Source organism: Ranitomeya imitator, chromosome 10 (assembly GCF_032444005.1).
Source record: "Ranitomeya imitator isolate aRanImi1 chromosome 10, aRanImi1.pri, whole genome shotgun sequence".
In the NCBI taxonomy this organism is placed as follows: Eukaryota; Metazoa; Chordata; class Amphibia; order Anura; family Dendrobatidae; genus Ranitomeya; species Ranitomeya imitator.
In genome coordinates this window covers 129,970,175-129,986,593 of record NC_091291.1, presented here as the reverse complement: position 1 = coordinate 129,986,593, position 16,419 = coordinate 129,970,175, and the positions used below count along the sequence as shown (strand labels likewise).

General features: G+C 43.8%; 1 protein-coding gene across 2 annotated transcripts; it reads right to left on the bottom strand.

Moving 5' to 3' along the window:
- Positions 1-1,663: 1,663 nt before the first annotated feature.
- On the bottom strand, positions 1,664-14,604 carry LOC138651247 (T-cell surface glycoprotein CD3 gamma chain-like). 2 transcript variants are annotated; one of them, XM_069741298.1, is made up of 6 exons: positions 14,208-14,604; positions 13,962-14,009; positions 8,578-8,658; positions 5,792-5,923; positions 4,424-4,467; positions 1,664-1,876 (listed from the first exon to the last, which is right to left on the bottom strand). In XM_069741298.1, the coding sequence occupies exons 1-6, from the start codon at positions 14,461-14,463 to the stop codon at positions 1,808-1,810; spliced, it is 630 nt and encodes a 209-aa protein (XP_069597399.1). In that variant the 5' UTR covers positions 14,464-14,604; the 3' UTR covers positions 1,664-1,807. The 2 variants fall into 2 exon arrangements, with proteins under 2 accessions (XP_069597399.1, XP_069597398.1); XM_069741297.1 differs by having other exon boundaries at positions 8,461-8,658; positions 14,208-14,600.
- Positions 14,605-16,419: the final 1,815 nt, after the last annotated feature.

The following is a 16,419-nucleotide window of genomic DNA, read 5'->3' as shown; positions in this document are numbered from 1 at the left end:
CCGTCTGCTGGTTTTGTTCCTTTACACTTTATCCCATTTCTGACCCCAACTATCCTCCTGATCTCATTCCTGCCTGCTGGTTTTTACTCTGGTACTGCCCTCCCATTCCTTATCCCGGCTATCCTCCTGACCTCATTCCTGCCTGCTGGCTTTGCCTCTGGTATCGTTCTCCCATTTCTGACCCCCAACTATCCTCCTGACCTTGTTCCCACCTGCTAGTTTTTACTCTGGTACCGTACTCCCATTTCTCACCCAAACTATCCTCCTGACCTCGTTCCTGTGTGCTGGTTTTGACTCTCATACCGTCCTTCCATTCCTGATCCCGGCTATCCTACTGACCTCATTCCTGCCTGCTTTGTTATGCCTGTTATCATTCTCCCATTTCTGACCCCAAGTATCCTCCTAACCTCATTCCTGTCTGCTGGTTTTGACTCTAGTACCATCCTACCATTTCTCACCCAAACTATCCTCCTGACCTCGTTCCTGCCTGCTGGTTTTGACTCTCATACTGTCCTCACATTCCTGATCCGGTCTATCCTCCTGACCTCGTTCCTGCCTGCTGGTTTTGACTGTGGTACTGTCCTCCCATTCCTGACCCCAACTATCCTCCTGACCTAGTTACTGCCTGCTGGTTTTGACTCTGGTACTGTCCTCCAATTTCTGCCCCCGGCTACCCTCCTGACCTCATTCCTGCCTGCTGGTTTTTACTCTGGAACAACCCTCCCATTCCTGACCCCGGCTATCCTCCTGACCTCGTTCCTGCCTGCTGGTTTTTACTCTGGTACTGCCCTCCCATTCCTGATCCCAGCTATCCTCCTGACCTCGTTCCTGCCTGCTGGTTTTGACTCTGGTACTGTCCTCCCATTTCTGACTCCGGCTATCCTTCTGACCTCATTCTTACCTGCTGGTTTTTACTCTGGCACCGTCCTCCCATTCCTGATCCCGGCTATCCTCCTAACCTCGTTCCTGCCTGCTGGTTTTGAGTCTGGTACCATCCTCCCATTCCTGACCCTGGCTATCCTCTTGACCTCGTTCCTGCCTGCTGGTTTTGAGTCTGGTACCGTCCTCCCATTCTGACCCCGGCTATCCTCCTGACCTCGTTCCTGCCTGCTGGCTTTGTTTCTAGTACCGTCCTCCCATTTCTGACCCTAACTTTCCTCCTGACCTCAAGCAGAGTAGCTATTGCAAAGTCTTTCCATAGAGGCCCTCTAATCTCCAAAGAAACCTCATCAGCAGCAACCTGACACATTGGAAGAGTCATAAAAAAACGAGTACAAAGGCAAATGATAGACTTCCTTGCAACATCTAGATTACTACCTGTACTACGGCAGATGGAGGGTAATGTGGCCATGTGACTTCTTGTAATGGGCAACTGATGAGTGTCCCGGTGGTCAGTTCTCCATTAATTGCACTTTTATTTCATGCAGCCCCATGGACTGGATTGACCATATGCTAATATAAGCGTCCATTACTGTATACTTTATTCTCCCCTCCTTTTCTACACCTTGCACTCTTATTTCTCTCTCTCACACTCAGTTTTTCAGTTACATTCTTGTCTCCACTTCCTTTTCATTCAGCCTTTTCGTGCTCGACTTTGAACATGTAAAATCGCAGGTGGGAGATTCTCCCCCCCCGTCAGCAAAATAACCCCACAGGATTTCCGTTGTTTTCAATCATTTATTCAGCACAGAGAAACAGATGAAGGCAGAGAATATTTTCCATTGCTGGAGGTTAAAATCGTGTAATGAAGTCAGCGCCGATATTCTCAAATGCCCCAAAACGCAAAGACGGACAGATCCCTGCGATCTCAAAAGCCTCCTCTCTTAGGGCGAGGAGCAAGGTGGCTGTACTGATCGTTATCACGCCGGCCTAACACCTGAGAAAAGAGAATAAAGATCATTATAGGCAAGAAAACGAGGATCGGGGGACTTGCTATATTGTTAATCAGTGCTCGTTAGGGTCCCATGTAAGGTCAACTTCACATATCCAAATTTCACACTCCGAAAACAGACGGGACCGGCCACGGGTCTCCATACCCAAAACTCACCCTCATATATATAAACCAATGAGGCTCTTGTGTTTAGGTCAAGAGTCCTGTGTCCCTTGAGGACATCAGGTCGGTACTAGGACCATGAAACTCAGATATGCGAAACCAGCCTAAAATTATGACACCTCTAGGCACAATTTAATAGGCACAACTGTTACCTAAAGGTACCTTCACACATAACGATTTCGTTAACGATATCGTTGCTTTTTGTGACGTAGCAACGATATCATTAACAAAATCGTTATGCGTGAGAGCGACCAACGATCAGGCCCCTGCTGGGAGATCGTTGGTCACTGGGGAATGATCAGGACCTTTATTTGGTTGCTGATCACCCGATGACATCGCTGAATCGGAGTGTGTGACGCCAATCCAGCGATGTGTTCACTGGTAACCAGGGTAAACATCGGGTTACTAAGCGCAGGGCCGCGCTTAGTAACCCGATATTTACCCTGGTTACCATTGTAAAAGTAAAAAAAAACAAACAGTACATACTTACATTCCGGTGTCTGTCCCCCGGCGTCAGCTTCCCGCACTGACTGTGTCAGCGCCGGCCGGCCATAAAGCAGAGCACAGCGGTGACGTCACCGCTGTGCTCTGCTTTACGGCCGGCCGGCGCTGACACAGTGCAGGGAAGCTGACGCCGGGGGACAGACACCGAAATGTAAGTATGTAGTGTTTGTTTTTTTTAACTTTTACAATGGTAACCAGGGTAAACATCGGGTTACTAAGCGCGGCCCTGCGCTTAGTAACCCGATGTTTACCCTGGTTACCCGGGGACTCCGGCATCGTTGGTCGCTGGAGAGCTGTCTGTGTGACAGCTCTCCAGCGACCACACAACGACCTAAAAAGCGACGCTGCAGCGATCGGCATCGTTGTCTATATCGCTGCAGTGTCGCTAAATGTGACGGTACCTTTATTGTTTAGATTTTTCAAAGAATATCTAACATTTGCTTAATAGGAAGTCTCCTCTTGAAAAAAAATGTCAATTAGGCCTCATTCACATATATGATTTTAGCGCATCTGTCATAGTCTAAAAGGCTATTCACATATACATGATTTTTTGGCGGAGACCCATCTGATGGCGGAGACCCGTCCGATGGCGGAGACACGTCCGATGGCGGAAACACGTCCAATGGCGGAGACACGTCCAATGGTGGAGACACGTCCAATGGCGGAGACACGTCCAATGGTGGAGACACGTCAAATGGCGGAGACACGTCCAATGGCGGAGACACGTCCGATGGCAAAGACAAGTCTGATTTTAATCCAAGCGTTGGATCCACATGGTCAATTTAAGTCTATGGGTCTGTGAAAAGAATCGGACAGCACTCCGATGGCTTCCGAGTGCAGTCACATTTTCACAGATTGTGACACAGAAGATGTAGAAACTTTTCTTTTTTTCTTCTCCACGTATGAGAAAAGCTGATGACACTCGGACCACACTTTGATCAAAGTCGGCTCAAAATAATTGGCATTAATGAGGCCTTAAACATAAATATTTCTATTCAAGGAAAGTATGCAGAGGTCTTGCAAACTCTGAAGAATTGATTAATTACGTATTTTAGAGAGTTGCATTCTGGCCACTTGATTGTAGTGTTTCAGAGATATCTGGATTCTTGTACTTGCCGTAAAATCCCTGTCTTGAATGCGTTGGAGGACCATGGGATACATGCCCTGCCGCTAAGTGGCGTGACACTATTGGCTCCACCCAGTGGACTATACCCTCCCCTAGGACAGTGGGCAGCTCAGTTTTTAGTTTAGTGTCTGTAGGAGGCAGACATGACCTTTAGTCCGCTTCACTTCTTTATTTTTTACTTTTAGACGTTTTATTTTTTTAGGTGGTGCACTTTGATTACCTTAGTCCAGGGTGGAAACCAGGTAATCTCCACCATAGTGTACTTCCCTGCGGGTGCCAGTGTCACCACCGTTGTGAAAGACCACTAAAAGGGATGTTCGAAGATGTCTGTTATGGCTTATCTCAGCCTGTCCCGTTCCTTCTTTTTTTCTGAAAGTTTCCTATTTATCGGACTACCCTACTGTTATTCCCCTTTGGGCTTCCTCTCTGTTCCACAATTTCCCGGGAGCCCATTATTTTGACCACCTCAAATGAATCCTCCTCATACTGCTGGTTTTCCGCTCTTATGGAGGTCCTTTTCCAGTTCTTGAGGGTCCCTTCCTGGCCACTTTGCCTCCGGTACCCACAGTTGTTCATTCGGATACATTCCGTGGCTATCCACCTAGTGGCCACGCCTAGACCCCCAGTCCTGTGTCCCCCAATACTATTAACAAAAATTAGTAATTTATTCAATTTCCGCCATCAGTTTCGTGTCTTCCACTAATGCTGCGCTATTACTCACCGTCCGTATTACTACTCACCTGATAGTCAGCATTGTTTTCAATCAGATTCTGTTTGTCAGAAGCTAAAAAAAGGTGGGAAAAACATATTGATGAAATGAATCTCATTTTGAGTTTGGTGTATTTTGGACTTTAATGTACAGAGGGCTGGGGTCACAAGCAGTCGATAATCCGCGTGATTTATGCAAAAAGATTACATGATCTGATCAGGTCATTATCCGTTCTAAAAGTCCAATCTAGTCTCTGCTATAACAGGCTATAAGGCCAAATTCACAATAAAGTGATTTTATTTTTCACATTTGCAAAAAAAAAAGTGTCCTGGTATTAAAACAAACACTTTATGATGACTCCTCGATGCCTCAATGTAGAGTAAGAGAACTCGTGAGTCCAAGTATATTCCTCTCCACCACACAGCCTGATTGTTGCAGCTTATACTGAGCAGTGTGAGATTAAAGTAGCAGCAGGGAGGAGGGACACTGAGGGTTTGTAAGTCATGCTAGTCAGGAAGAGATTCAGTAGCAGGGAGGAAGGACTTTGAGTAGTTGTTACTCAGGATAAGCAGGCAAAGATTTACTAGCAAGGAGGAGGGACACTGAGGAGCTGTCAATCAGGCTAGTTGGGTGGACATTCAGCTGCAGCAGGGAGGAAAAACACAGAGCTGTGAAACATACTAGCTTCAGCAGCAGCATGGAGGAGGGACACGAAGGAGTTGTCAATCAAGGATAGTTGGGTGGCGATACAGCAGCAGAGAGGAGGGACAGTGAAGAGCTGTCAATCAAGGCAGAGAATCAGAAGGAAGGAGGGACAGTGAGGAGCTGTCAATCCAGTTTTGGTGGAAAATTATTTAGCAGCAGGAGAAGGGACACCGAGGAATTGTCAATCAGGCTAGGAGATCAGCAGCAGGGAGGGGGACCTTAAGGAAATGTCAATTAGACTGGTTGGGCTGAGATTCAGCAGCAGCAATGAGGAGGGATATTGAGGAATTGTCAATTGGGCCAGAAGGATGGAAGACCAGCAGCAGAGAGGTGGGACCCTAAGGAGCTGTCAATTAGGCTGGATGGGCAGAGATTCAGCAGCAGCAAGGAGGAGGGACACTGAGGAGCTGTCAATCAGGCTGGGTGGGCAGAGATTCAGAATCAGCAAGGAGGAGGGACACTGAGGAGCTGTCAATCAGACTGGATGGGCAGAGATTCAGAATCAGCAAGGAGGAGGGACACTGAGGAGCTGTCAATCAGGCAAAGTGGACAGAGATTGAGTTTACATTTTTAAAAATGAGCAACATAATAATACATGTAATCTACCTTGTGAAATTTGGCTACATGTTTGCATACAACTGCACAATATCTGAAATACGCAATATACCCAAAATCTAAGAAACTATCATCTAACCTCGTGCTGGGCGACGCATTTCTGATCCAGAAACAAAATATACAGCCATGGCGATAAGACCAATCATAATTACATCAGCTACGATGAAGCCAGCAATGGTTCCCGGGTTCAGCTCTATGCAGTTCATGCATCCTGACAAACAGAGAAAGTATATGCTCATATGGTAAGTTGCTATAAAAAATGGGATATGCAAAAGGTGGTTATAATATCTTTTGTCCGTAGGCATCAAACGATTACCGTACATTCCTATCTTTGAGTTACTTTTAAATACTGAGCATTGTTTTTGTTCTTTGGTCTCATGTTTGTCTATGTGTAGCCTAGTCTAGTAGAAGTGATTGTAGTGTATGCCCCAACTCTTCTGTTATGTCTGGTAACTCCCAGCAATGGAGGGCTCTCCTGGACTGTCAGAATAGCCACAAAACTCCCACATGCCCCATACTGCCATCTATACCCATTCTGGCATTTTTCTACTCTCTAGAGACCTGCCCAGGACCAAATCCAGATACATATGGTTTGGAGTCTGCAAACAGTGAAGGGACTTGTATGGGGCATGTGAAACAGAGAACTAGTCTTGGGTCAGCACAGAGCAGAGTACTGGTCTACGGTCTGTGAAAAGGGGAAGCTTGGTCTAGGGTCTGTATGTAAAGGAGATCTGGTCTAGGGTCTGTATGGAGAGGAGATCTGGTCTAGGGTCTGTATGCAGAGAAGATCTTGTCTAGGGTCTGTATGTAGAGAAGATCTGGTCTAGGGTCTGTATGGAGAGAAGACCTGGTCTAGGGTCTGTATGCAGAGAAGATCTTGTCTAGGGTCTGTATGTAGAGAAGATCTGGTCTAGGGTCTGTATGGAGAGGAGATCTGGTGTAGGGTCTGTTCACAGAGGAGATCTGGTCTAGGGTCTGTATGCACAGGAGATCTGGTCTAGTGTCAGTACACAGAGGAGATCTGGCCTAGTGTCGGTACACAGAGGAGATCTGGACTAGGGTCTGTACACAGAGGGGATCTGGATTAGGGTCTGTACACAGAGGAGATCTGGCCTAGTGTCGGTACACAGAGGAGATCTGGTATAGGGTCTGTACACAGAGGAGATCTGGTATAGGGTCTGTACACAGAGGAGATCTGGTATAGGGTCTGTACACAGAGGAGATCTGGTATAGGGTCTGTACGCAGAGGAGATCTGGACTAGGGTCTGTACACGGAGGAGATCTGGTATAGGGTCTGTACACAGAGATCTGGTATAGGGTCTGTATGGAGAGGAGATCTGGTCTAGAGTCTGTATGGAGAGGAGATCTGGTCTAGAGTCTGTATGGAGAGGAGATCTGGTCTAGAGTCTGTATGGAGAGGAGATCTGGTATAGGGTCTGTACACAGAGGAGATCTGGTATAGGGTCTGTACACAGAGGAGATCTGGTATAGGGTCTGTACGCAGAGGAGATCTGGTATAGGGTCTGTACGCAGAGATCTGGTATAGGGTCTGTACACAGAGGAGATCTAGTATAGGGTCTGTACACAGAGGAGATCAGGTATAGGGTCTGTACACAGAGGAGATCTGGTATAGGGTCTGTACACAGAGGAGATCTGGTATAGGGTCTGTACACAGAGGAGATCTGGTATAGGGTCTGTACGGAGAGGAGATCTGGTATAGGGTCTGTACGCAGAGGAGATGTGGTATAGGGTCTGTATGGAGAGGAGATCTGGTATAGGGTCTGTACACAGAGGAGATGTGGTATAGGGTCTGTATGGAGAAGAGATCTGGTATAGGGTCTGTACACAGAGGAGATGTGGTATAGGGTCTGTATGGAGAGGAGATCTGGTATAGGGTCTGTACACAGAGGAGATGTGGTATAGGGTCTGTACACAGAGGAGATCTGGTATAGGGTCTGTACGCAGAGGAGATCTGGTCTAGGGTCTGTATGGAGAGGAGATCTGGTCTAGGGTCTGTACGCAGAGGAGATCTGGTCTAGGGTCTGTAAGGAGAGGAGATCTGGTATAGGGTCTGTACGCAGAGAGGGTATTCTCTATAGTATATACGCAGAGGAGATCTGGTGTAGGATCTGTATGTATTGTCTGTATTGTTTTTATGTTTTGGTAGACTGGGTATTTCTGAACGCGGCAATACCAAATATGTGTATTTTTTATTCTTTTGTTATAGTTTTATTTTGAATGGGAGAAAAGGGGGGTGATTTGAACTTTCATTTTTTTTTCTACTTTTTACTTGCTTACTTGAAGCTGTGATTATCCGATCGCTTGTGCTACACAGAAGCACAAATCATCATCTCCTATGAACACTGGCATTCATACATCTGCAGTGTCAAGCACAAGGGTCTTCTGCAGATCCCCGGCTATCATGACAACCTATCGGCGCCCTGCGATCATATGACAGGGGCAACGATGGGCAGGATTAGTGACGGGCTTCCTGTAAGCGCAAGTCAAATGACGATGTCAGAGATTGACAGTGGCATTTAACATGTTAACAGCCGTGGGTGGACTGCTATTCCACCTGTGGCTGTTAGGGACACATGGCAGTTAATCAAATCAGCTATGACGTACCTATACATAAACATGAAGGGATTAATGTTTTGTAACCCAGCTAAAAGAAAAAACTCTATAAAATCTACATCTTCCAACTTCACCAAGTTTCTCCCCACAGCACAAATGACAGTGTGTACTCACTTCTCACAAACACATGGAGATATTTAGGTTCTAAATGGTCTTCAGAGCCATCAGCTTTTTTGAGGGCATAGATACCGCGAGGATCATTCCATAAGGAGCCCAAATTCAGGTCCTTACCACTAGCCACTGTTTCACCATCCAGCTTTGTCCAGTTGTAATCCTTAGCACATTTAAGGTACAAGATGTCATCATTTACATCTGTTATAGAAGAAAAATCAAACTAATAACAGTATCACTGGTCATTCTATAACTTGCATCCTGATTTTGTGTTCACCAGTTTTCCCCTCTGCAGCCTCTATCTGCAATCTTCAGTGGTCTCTGAGCTAGTGGGTGTAGACTACCTGTTATGATGTCTCCTTTACACAGCACATACAGACATGAGGGATACCTGCTTCCCTGTCTCTACATAACACATGTTTATAAAGGAGATTTTGCAGCTACTGAGCAGAATAGCTGTGAATCCAGACCTGGGATGAGATAAACACTTACTAGAAAGCAGAAATAGTGTCTGTGAGTGTCTTTGTCTTTCTCTCATTCACTTTGCTCCTCCCTCTTCCCAGTCAATAGACTTCAATAATCTGATCCCTCGATAAGCAGGCAGTCGATCTTGTTTTGACTAAAAGTGATTTTAGCTATTTTTTTTTTAGAATTAAAAATGAGTGAAAGGGAACCTGTCACCAGAAAAAAAAACCGCTACTTACCCGCAGATATGGGGTTAATCTGCACGTTAATAGCATTATTAACCTGCCCGGCGCCTGCAATTAGCTGAATGCTGGGGGGGGGGGGGGGGGGGGGGTGGAGAAAATTAATTTTATTCCCCAGCAGTGTTCGGCTTCCAGTCATGGGGCAGCGCCGGTGCGGGTTCAGTCACCGCTCTGTATCTACGCCCTCGAACATGACTGACAGCGGATCAACATTAGGGCCGGCTGTCAGTCAATGTTGGGTCAGAGCCGCCGTTCTCCATGCACAGAGCAGTGATTGAACCTGCGCGCCGGCATTACTGCTATGACTGAAAGCTGAACTTTTGCCGGGGAGAATAAAGTTCATCTTCTCACAGCAACGTTCGGCCAAGTGTAGGCACCGGGCAGGTTAATAAGGCTATTATCCTGCAGATTAACCCCATATCTGCAGGTTAATAGTGGTTTTTTTTCTAGTTACCGGTTCCCTTTAAGGAAGCAGAAGGATGAGAAGAAGTGGCTCATAAATGGAAAAAAAACCCACAAATCTCACTCAAAATATATTGGAAAGTTTTACGTGTATTTTTGTACTATTGATTTATGCAAAGTAAAACAAATATAGAATTTCATTGTCAATAATTAATTTATCTGCCTTACTAAATGCCTACAGGGATCTCAGAAAGTGCATGCTTTACTCTAATGCAATCTTATGGGTCAATATTGGGTCTCGGACCACGTATGCATGGTATGTAATTTGCGTGCATGCGCTTTTATAGTAAATAACTAAAAAAGGAGTACCAAGGGAGCATAAAAGTAATGAAAGATAGTAAATTGTATTAAGTTAACAAGCACAAAGTGCATAACAAGTCAATATACAATAAAGTGCATAAGGATAGTTAAAAGGGTGAGCATCCCCCGGCGTGAACTGCCCCTATATAACATGCATGATGCCAAAAAGGAAAAGCAGCCCGAAGTCAATTGTGAAAGTGAACCAGTGGGTAAAAAATATCCCACAGCCTAAAATAACAGTAATGAACGGCGCTTACCAGTATTGAATAATAGGGCAGTATACACCGGGTCGGATCCTACCAACAGAGACCCCGACGCGCGTTTCGCCTTCCAATATGTTTGCTTTTTCAAGGGGAAGCTTTTATGGTAAATGCAGTGATGGAGCTGTCCCATGTGTGTATTGTTAGGGAGCACATATAAATTGGTGGGCGAAACCAACCGCAATAGATCACATGGTTGGATGGTCGGCACGTGACCTACTAGTATGAAGACAGACAGCGCCATATGGGATCTATCAGGGTCACTGAAAAGGAAGGAATGGCATACTGGAAAGTACCTGTACTTACACTTTGCATTTTGGTATTACTGGAAAAAAACATGGCAGCCCCTTGTAAAGCAGCAGAACTCGAAGCACCTGGCAAACCCAAGTGGGGCCCATGTTGCCTACACTGCACAGATTTTAACTTACGTTCAGCAGATAGTGTCAGACAAGGGTGCCAAGGGCCCCCCGGTAACATTGATCGGGGCCCACTGTTTGATGAAAATATCACATTACCCTCACACACAAATTTTCCTATATTTCTATGTTATGATAAATGGGGTATTTTATTAGATGAATGTTGAGGTGATGCCCTTGTCTGTACATAGTGAAACATATATTGTGCCACCTACTTCTCATATAAGTGGCATGGAGAGCCCATCCCTACATGATGGCCCACCGGAGGATTCTCCTGTTCTCTGGTGGGCCAGTCCGAGTCTGACAACAGAGGTGCACATTGATGTATGGAGCAGGCTCATGAGCCGAGCCTGCTCCATACCAAAAAAGTAGAAGAACGCAACAGCACTCGCCAAATCTGCAGTTTCAAGTGTCCTTTATTGAAACACCATGCGGTACATCTTCACAGCACGGGGGAGTAGAAAAAGAGGGGTGGGAGTGCGGCAGATGAGACGACGGCCGTTTCGCGCTACACATGAGCGCTTCTACGGGTCCATACTAAGCGGGTGTTGGCTGCTGTGATTGGAGATAGGGCTCCCTTAGATGCTGCTATCAATCACAAGAGCGGCATTTAAGAGACTGGAAATGGGGCAAGGGGTCCCTCCGGATGCCCATCGACCGCTCCTCAACATGATTGCGAGTTGCCAGTGACACTGCCATTGAAGCCGGCGTGGGAGGCTGCTTTATTCCAGTACATTGTACAAGTGATCAAGTGACTGCAGGTTCAAGTTCCCCGAGAGGAAACAATAAAAAAAATAAAAAAAAAAAATATAAAAAAAATAAATATTACATTTCAAATCCTCCTCTCCTTTCCCAGAGTAAAAAAATAAACTCTAAAAAAATAAAAAATAAAAGTGTTTGCCATCACTGACTAAACTAATCAAAAAGCATAATATTTATATCCCATACAATGAATATTGAAGAAAAAAAATTAAAAAGTGGCAAAATCAATGTTTTTTTTTTCAGTTTGCACCTCAAAAAGAAACTATAAAGACATCCTTAAGTCGTTTGGACCCCAAAATGGTAACGATAAAAATGGCAAAATGCAAAAATAAGCCCTGATGCAACTCTACCAATTGAAAAATCTAATTTTTTTTTTTACAGCTTTTGCAAGACGAAGGGGAAAAATCCAAAGTGAACAGTGTCCCTAGGGGATAAACCTGGAGTCGGCCCTGATGCTGATTATACTTTTTTTTCAAGTATACTGAGTAATTAGAAAAATGAATAATAATAATTTTAATATTCAGGGGTATAGACCCCTTTGACTGTGCGACATCAGCCGCACTTAAAAGAAAAAATATATAATACATGTGTATTCTAATAATGATAATTGTTATTATTATTATTTTATATATAATATAATCATTTCCATTTTGACGGCTCAGAGAAAGCCAATTGGAGACTGAAAACTGGAAGATAAGAATCTGCTTTAATATACAAATCTTTTATAGGCCCGAAAAGAAAACCTGTCCTTGTTTCCCATAGCAACCAATCAGAGAGCAGCTTTCATTTTTTAAATGGCCCTGGTAAAATAAAAGCTGCGCTGTGATTGGTTGCTATGGGCAACAGTTTTTCTTTTACAGGATGTTGCTCAATTTGCCCCTAATTTCTCTCTTTTTTTTTATAAGTAAACTGATTAGTAAAAAATGTAATTAATCAAATTTACATTTTTATTATTAACAATCCCTGTCCTAAACTTGTCTCATAACAAACGGGGGGATGGACTCCATATAAATATCTATGGATTTAGGACAAAAAATGATAAAAGTTCCTGTAGGTGTAATGTGGATGGGGCACATAGATCTCTCCATATAGTTCATGTACGTTAATCAGCAAATTGGACCAAATTCACACACACACTTAGGATCTCACATATACGTGAAAATCGGAGCGATGGTGAATGGATCCCATTGAATTCTGTCAAATGTCATTGATTTATAAGGATCTTTGAGGTTTTTGTTGGGGTCCCAGAAATTTTGACGGAAAGAATGGCTTTGTCAACAAAGGGTTCTAAGAAGTCTTCGACTATATTTACTCAGATTTTTTTTTTTTTATTAGGTATTTTGTGGAACGTGTCTGCTCATAAAAAAAACAGAAAAACTTCAAAAAAAAAAATACTTGAAATACTTTTCCTATTCATTTCTATTGCTGTTCATACGTTCAAGTTTTGGATTATTTTTGATCTGCTTCAGGTTTCCCAAAATGTTAAGTGTTTCAGGCCAGTCTCACACGTCCAGATATTTCCGGTACCGGAGAAAACGGTACCGGAGTTATCCGTGGCCGTGTGCTCACGTAGGCCATCCGTGTGGGATCCGTGTGATGTCCGCGAGTACCTTTTTAGGGTCCGTGTGCTGTCAGTGTGCTGTCCGTGTGCTGTCTGTGTCTTGCAACAATTTTTACAATTTTAACCCTATGGCAGGAAAAACGCACACGGACAGCACACGGATGGCACACGGACAGCATCCGTGTGCGGTACGTGTTTACATGGACCCATTGACTTTAATGGGTCCGTGCGCTCCCACGAACACCGACATGTCAGGAAACTGACATCACACGTACCGGAGCCACTGACGTGTGAAACCGGCATTTTGTGAATGTTTTGGGGGGCATATTTAAAAAAAAATAATAATAATAATATGAAAGAAAATAAAAACCCACTGTACCAGTCTGTCATTGTAAATTTGTTTACTGTAAACGATATCTATAACCCTGTATGTAACCTTTTTCTCATGTACAGCACCATGGAATTAATGGTGCTTTATAAATAAATAATAATAATAATAAATAATAATTACCGTACCATACAACGCTTCAAGGCAAAAAAGATGCCTAGTAGGAGCTTTCCTGAAATGGTTTACAATGGAAAAACTTGTGAACGACTCCTAAAGACTCTGCACATACCCTGAATATTATCTTCACTTGACCGGCCCTAAAATATAGCCATAAATTAGGATATAATCACTGAAGAAAAACCCAGCAACAAGCAGATTCCCCTCTGTGGTACTATGCCTTCAGATTAGGGCTCCGTCCACGCGCTGACTTTTGCACGACACAGATGGCCATGTCGCATTGCATCGAACAAGTGATGGTGTAGTGCAAAATTTAAAATAACTGTAAAAAAAAAAAATGAAACCAAAAATTCTAATTGAATCAATTTTTGGACTGTGGTTAGCTTGCAAACTGGCTATTATGTGCTGGCATTTTATTTTATTCTCTTGCAACAATTAAATAGCCGCGGAAAAGAAAATCACAGAGCCGTGCAGCACTGGCATAAAGAAATCCAAGACAGTAACAATCACATGTAATGAGAGGTTACTTACGGATTTCAGGGTCTTTATCTTTGGCAGGGTCTTTATCTTGGGCAGGGTCTTTGGAAAGAATGACAGAAAAAAATAAATTAAAATAAGTCATCACAAGTGATCATTGCAGTATTTGTTTTCCTCGAATTAGTGTACAGCTTCCATTTTATCTGCAGTTGCATCCCCCCAACATTTAGTTTAATATCTGCAATATTTAAAAAAAAAAAAAAACTAATTTGCACCACTTTCCATGTCCCCTCTACTGACCTGAAAATGCGCCCTTAACGAGGAAAGCAACAACAAGCCCAAAATAAAAGGTGACCATGATGATGTGTCGTGTTGATTCCCAGCGCTGCATATGATCAGTAATGAACGCTCCTCTACCTTTTCTGTGCAGGAAACAAGTAAATGCAGCTGACGCTGGCGTCTTCCTGTGTGTTTCTCTGCCTGTCATCTTTTTAAATGTCTGGCATTTAACTTGCACTGGATATGAAGTACAATGATATTTTGGCATCATGGTCATGATTGCAACCCCAAGGCCTTTCTTGGGGCACTACTAGTCTGATCACATTCGCATCATGATTTCTATTCGGAGGAACAATGACAATACCCAGCACTGGCGACAATACAGTGTAGAGAAGATGTGCGATTGTGGCCAAAAGTTATGGGACTTGTCACAAATTTTGGTTTTTTCAAAGTTTGCTGCTTCAGTTTTTGTAGCGGATTGCAAAAAAAAATTGAGTCATTACTTGCCATGAAAATTAACTTAATGAGAAACGCCCTATTTCCACTGAAATTCAGCCCTGCCACAAAATGACTTGCTTACACAACTTCAGCGATCGTCTCGTTAACTCAGGAGAAAGTTTTAACAAGGACAAGGCAACTGATATCATTCTGATTGAATTCTAAGAGCAGACTGGTTGCTCTAAAAGGGCGCCGATGCTTGAAATCATCATTTTCTTCTGCACATGCAGTCATCATTGCTTCCAATCAAAATGGATTAAACCCCATAGGGGTGGAGCCGCATATTCATCACTGTAATGTGCGGCACCACATGACCGCTCATACAGGACAAGCTGCGACGCTGAGAGGAAGCATCGAGGGAGCTGGGTAAGTATTTTAATGCCAGCGGGTGGCGCACAGGGTGAGGGAGGCGGGAGCTGACCGGGAACTTAAACACACACAAAACCCCCCATCCCTGATTTTTCATTCCTTCTCTCCAGCGAACGCTGCTGGGAAGAATGAATGAATTCTGGATTCAGCACCCAAAGCAGGGGACAGCGCTTACTGTAGCGCTGTCTCCTGCACGGTCCGTGTGGTACCCAGTCGGCACACGGCTGCAGCACGTGTGCCACACTGATGTGCCACGTGAACACACGGATAACTCCGGTACCGATTTTTCCAGTACCGGAATTATCTGGACGTGTGAGACAGGCCTTAGCATCCTCGTAGGATGTTTCTGACTACATCTAGGCTAGAGCCTGAAAAAAAAAATCTATCAGACACCTCCTCACAGTCTGATGTGACCCTTAAGAAGATATTGTTTATTTTTACAGCACATTTTGTTGCAATTACGCTTCATTAGAAATGTTTTACCCTTTGGATTTACTGTCTCTGTTCACATTGAGCGTTTTTCAAAAGATTTTTTTTTCAGTAGATCATCTCCCATCAACTAAAAAAAAAAACTGCTTCAAAAACTCTCAGAAATCTCTTCCAATTTATTTCTATGGCAAATTCACTTTAATGTTCATAAGAGAAATTTTTATTTTTAACTTAATCTAACTTTTGAAAAACAAGTCCTCGCCCAGACCCAGAAAAATGGAAACGCTGCGGCTCTCGGAAAATGGCGACAAATGCAAAAACTTTTTTTTTATTTAAGTTTCGAAATTATTTAAGCAATAAATAAATAAAGAACCTGTATATGTTTGGTATCTGCGCACTCGTACTGACCTGGGGAATCATAATATCTCAGTTTAACTATATAGTGAACATGGTTAATAAAAAACCCAAAAAACAATTGTGGAATTGCATTTTTTTTTTATTTCACTACACTTGGATTTTTTTTCCGTTTTTCAAGTAGATTGTATGGTAAAATTAGTGGTGTCATTGAAAAGTACAACTTGTCCCACAAAAAACCAAGCCCTCATACAGCAAGACTGATGTAAAAAAAATAAAATAGTTGTGGCTCCTGGAAAAAACAGAAATGAAATAAAAACCACCCGGGGGTGAAGGGGTTTAAAGCAGATCTTGAAAGGAAACCTCTTCAGATTAGACACTGTTCAATGAAAAGGCTACAAAAAAAATCTTCCCTCTCCTCCTCCCTGTGCACAGCATCTCCCCTCTCCTCCTCCCTGTGCAGAGCATCTCCCCTCTCCTCCTCCCTGTGCACACCATCTCCCCTCTCTTCCCTGTGCACAGCATCTCCCCTCTCCTCCTCCCTGTGCACAGCATCTCCCCTCTCTTCCCTGTGCACAGCATC

Coding starts and splice junctions, on each gene's coding strand:
- LOC138651247 (XM_069741297.1), bottom strand. CDS start 14,463: ATGACCATGATGCCAAAATATCATTGTACTTCATATCCAGTGCAAGTT. Junction 14,010..14,207: donor CGTTAAGGGCGCATTTTCAG/GTCAGTAGAGGG, acceptor TTCTTTCCAAAG/ACCCTGCCCAAGATAAAGAC. Junction 1,877..4,423: donor AAAACAATGCTGACTATCAG/GTGAGTAGTAAT, acceptor CTCTTTTCTCAG/GTGTTAGGCCGGCGTGATAA.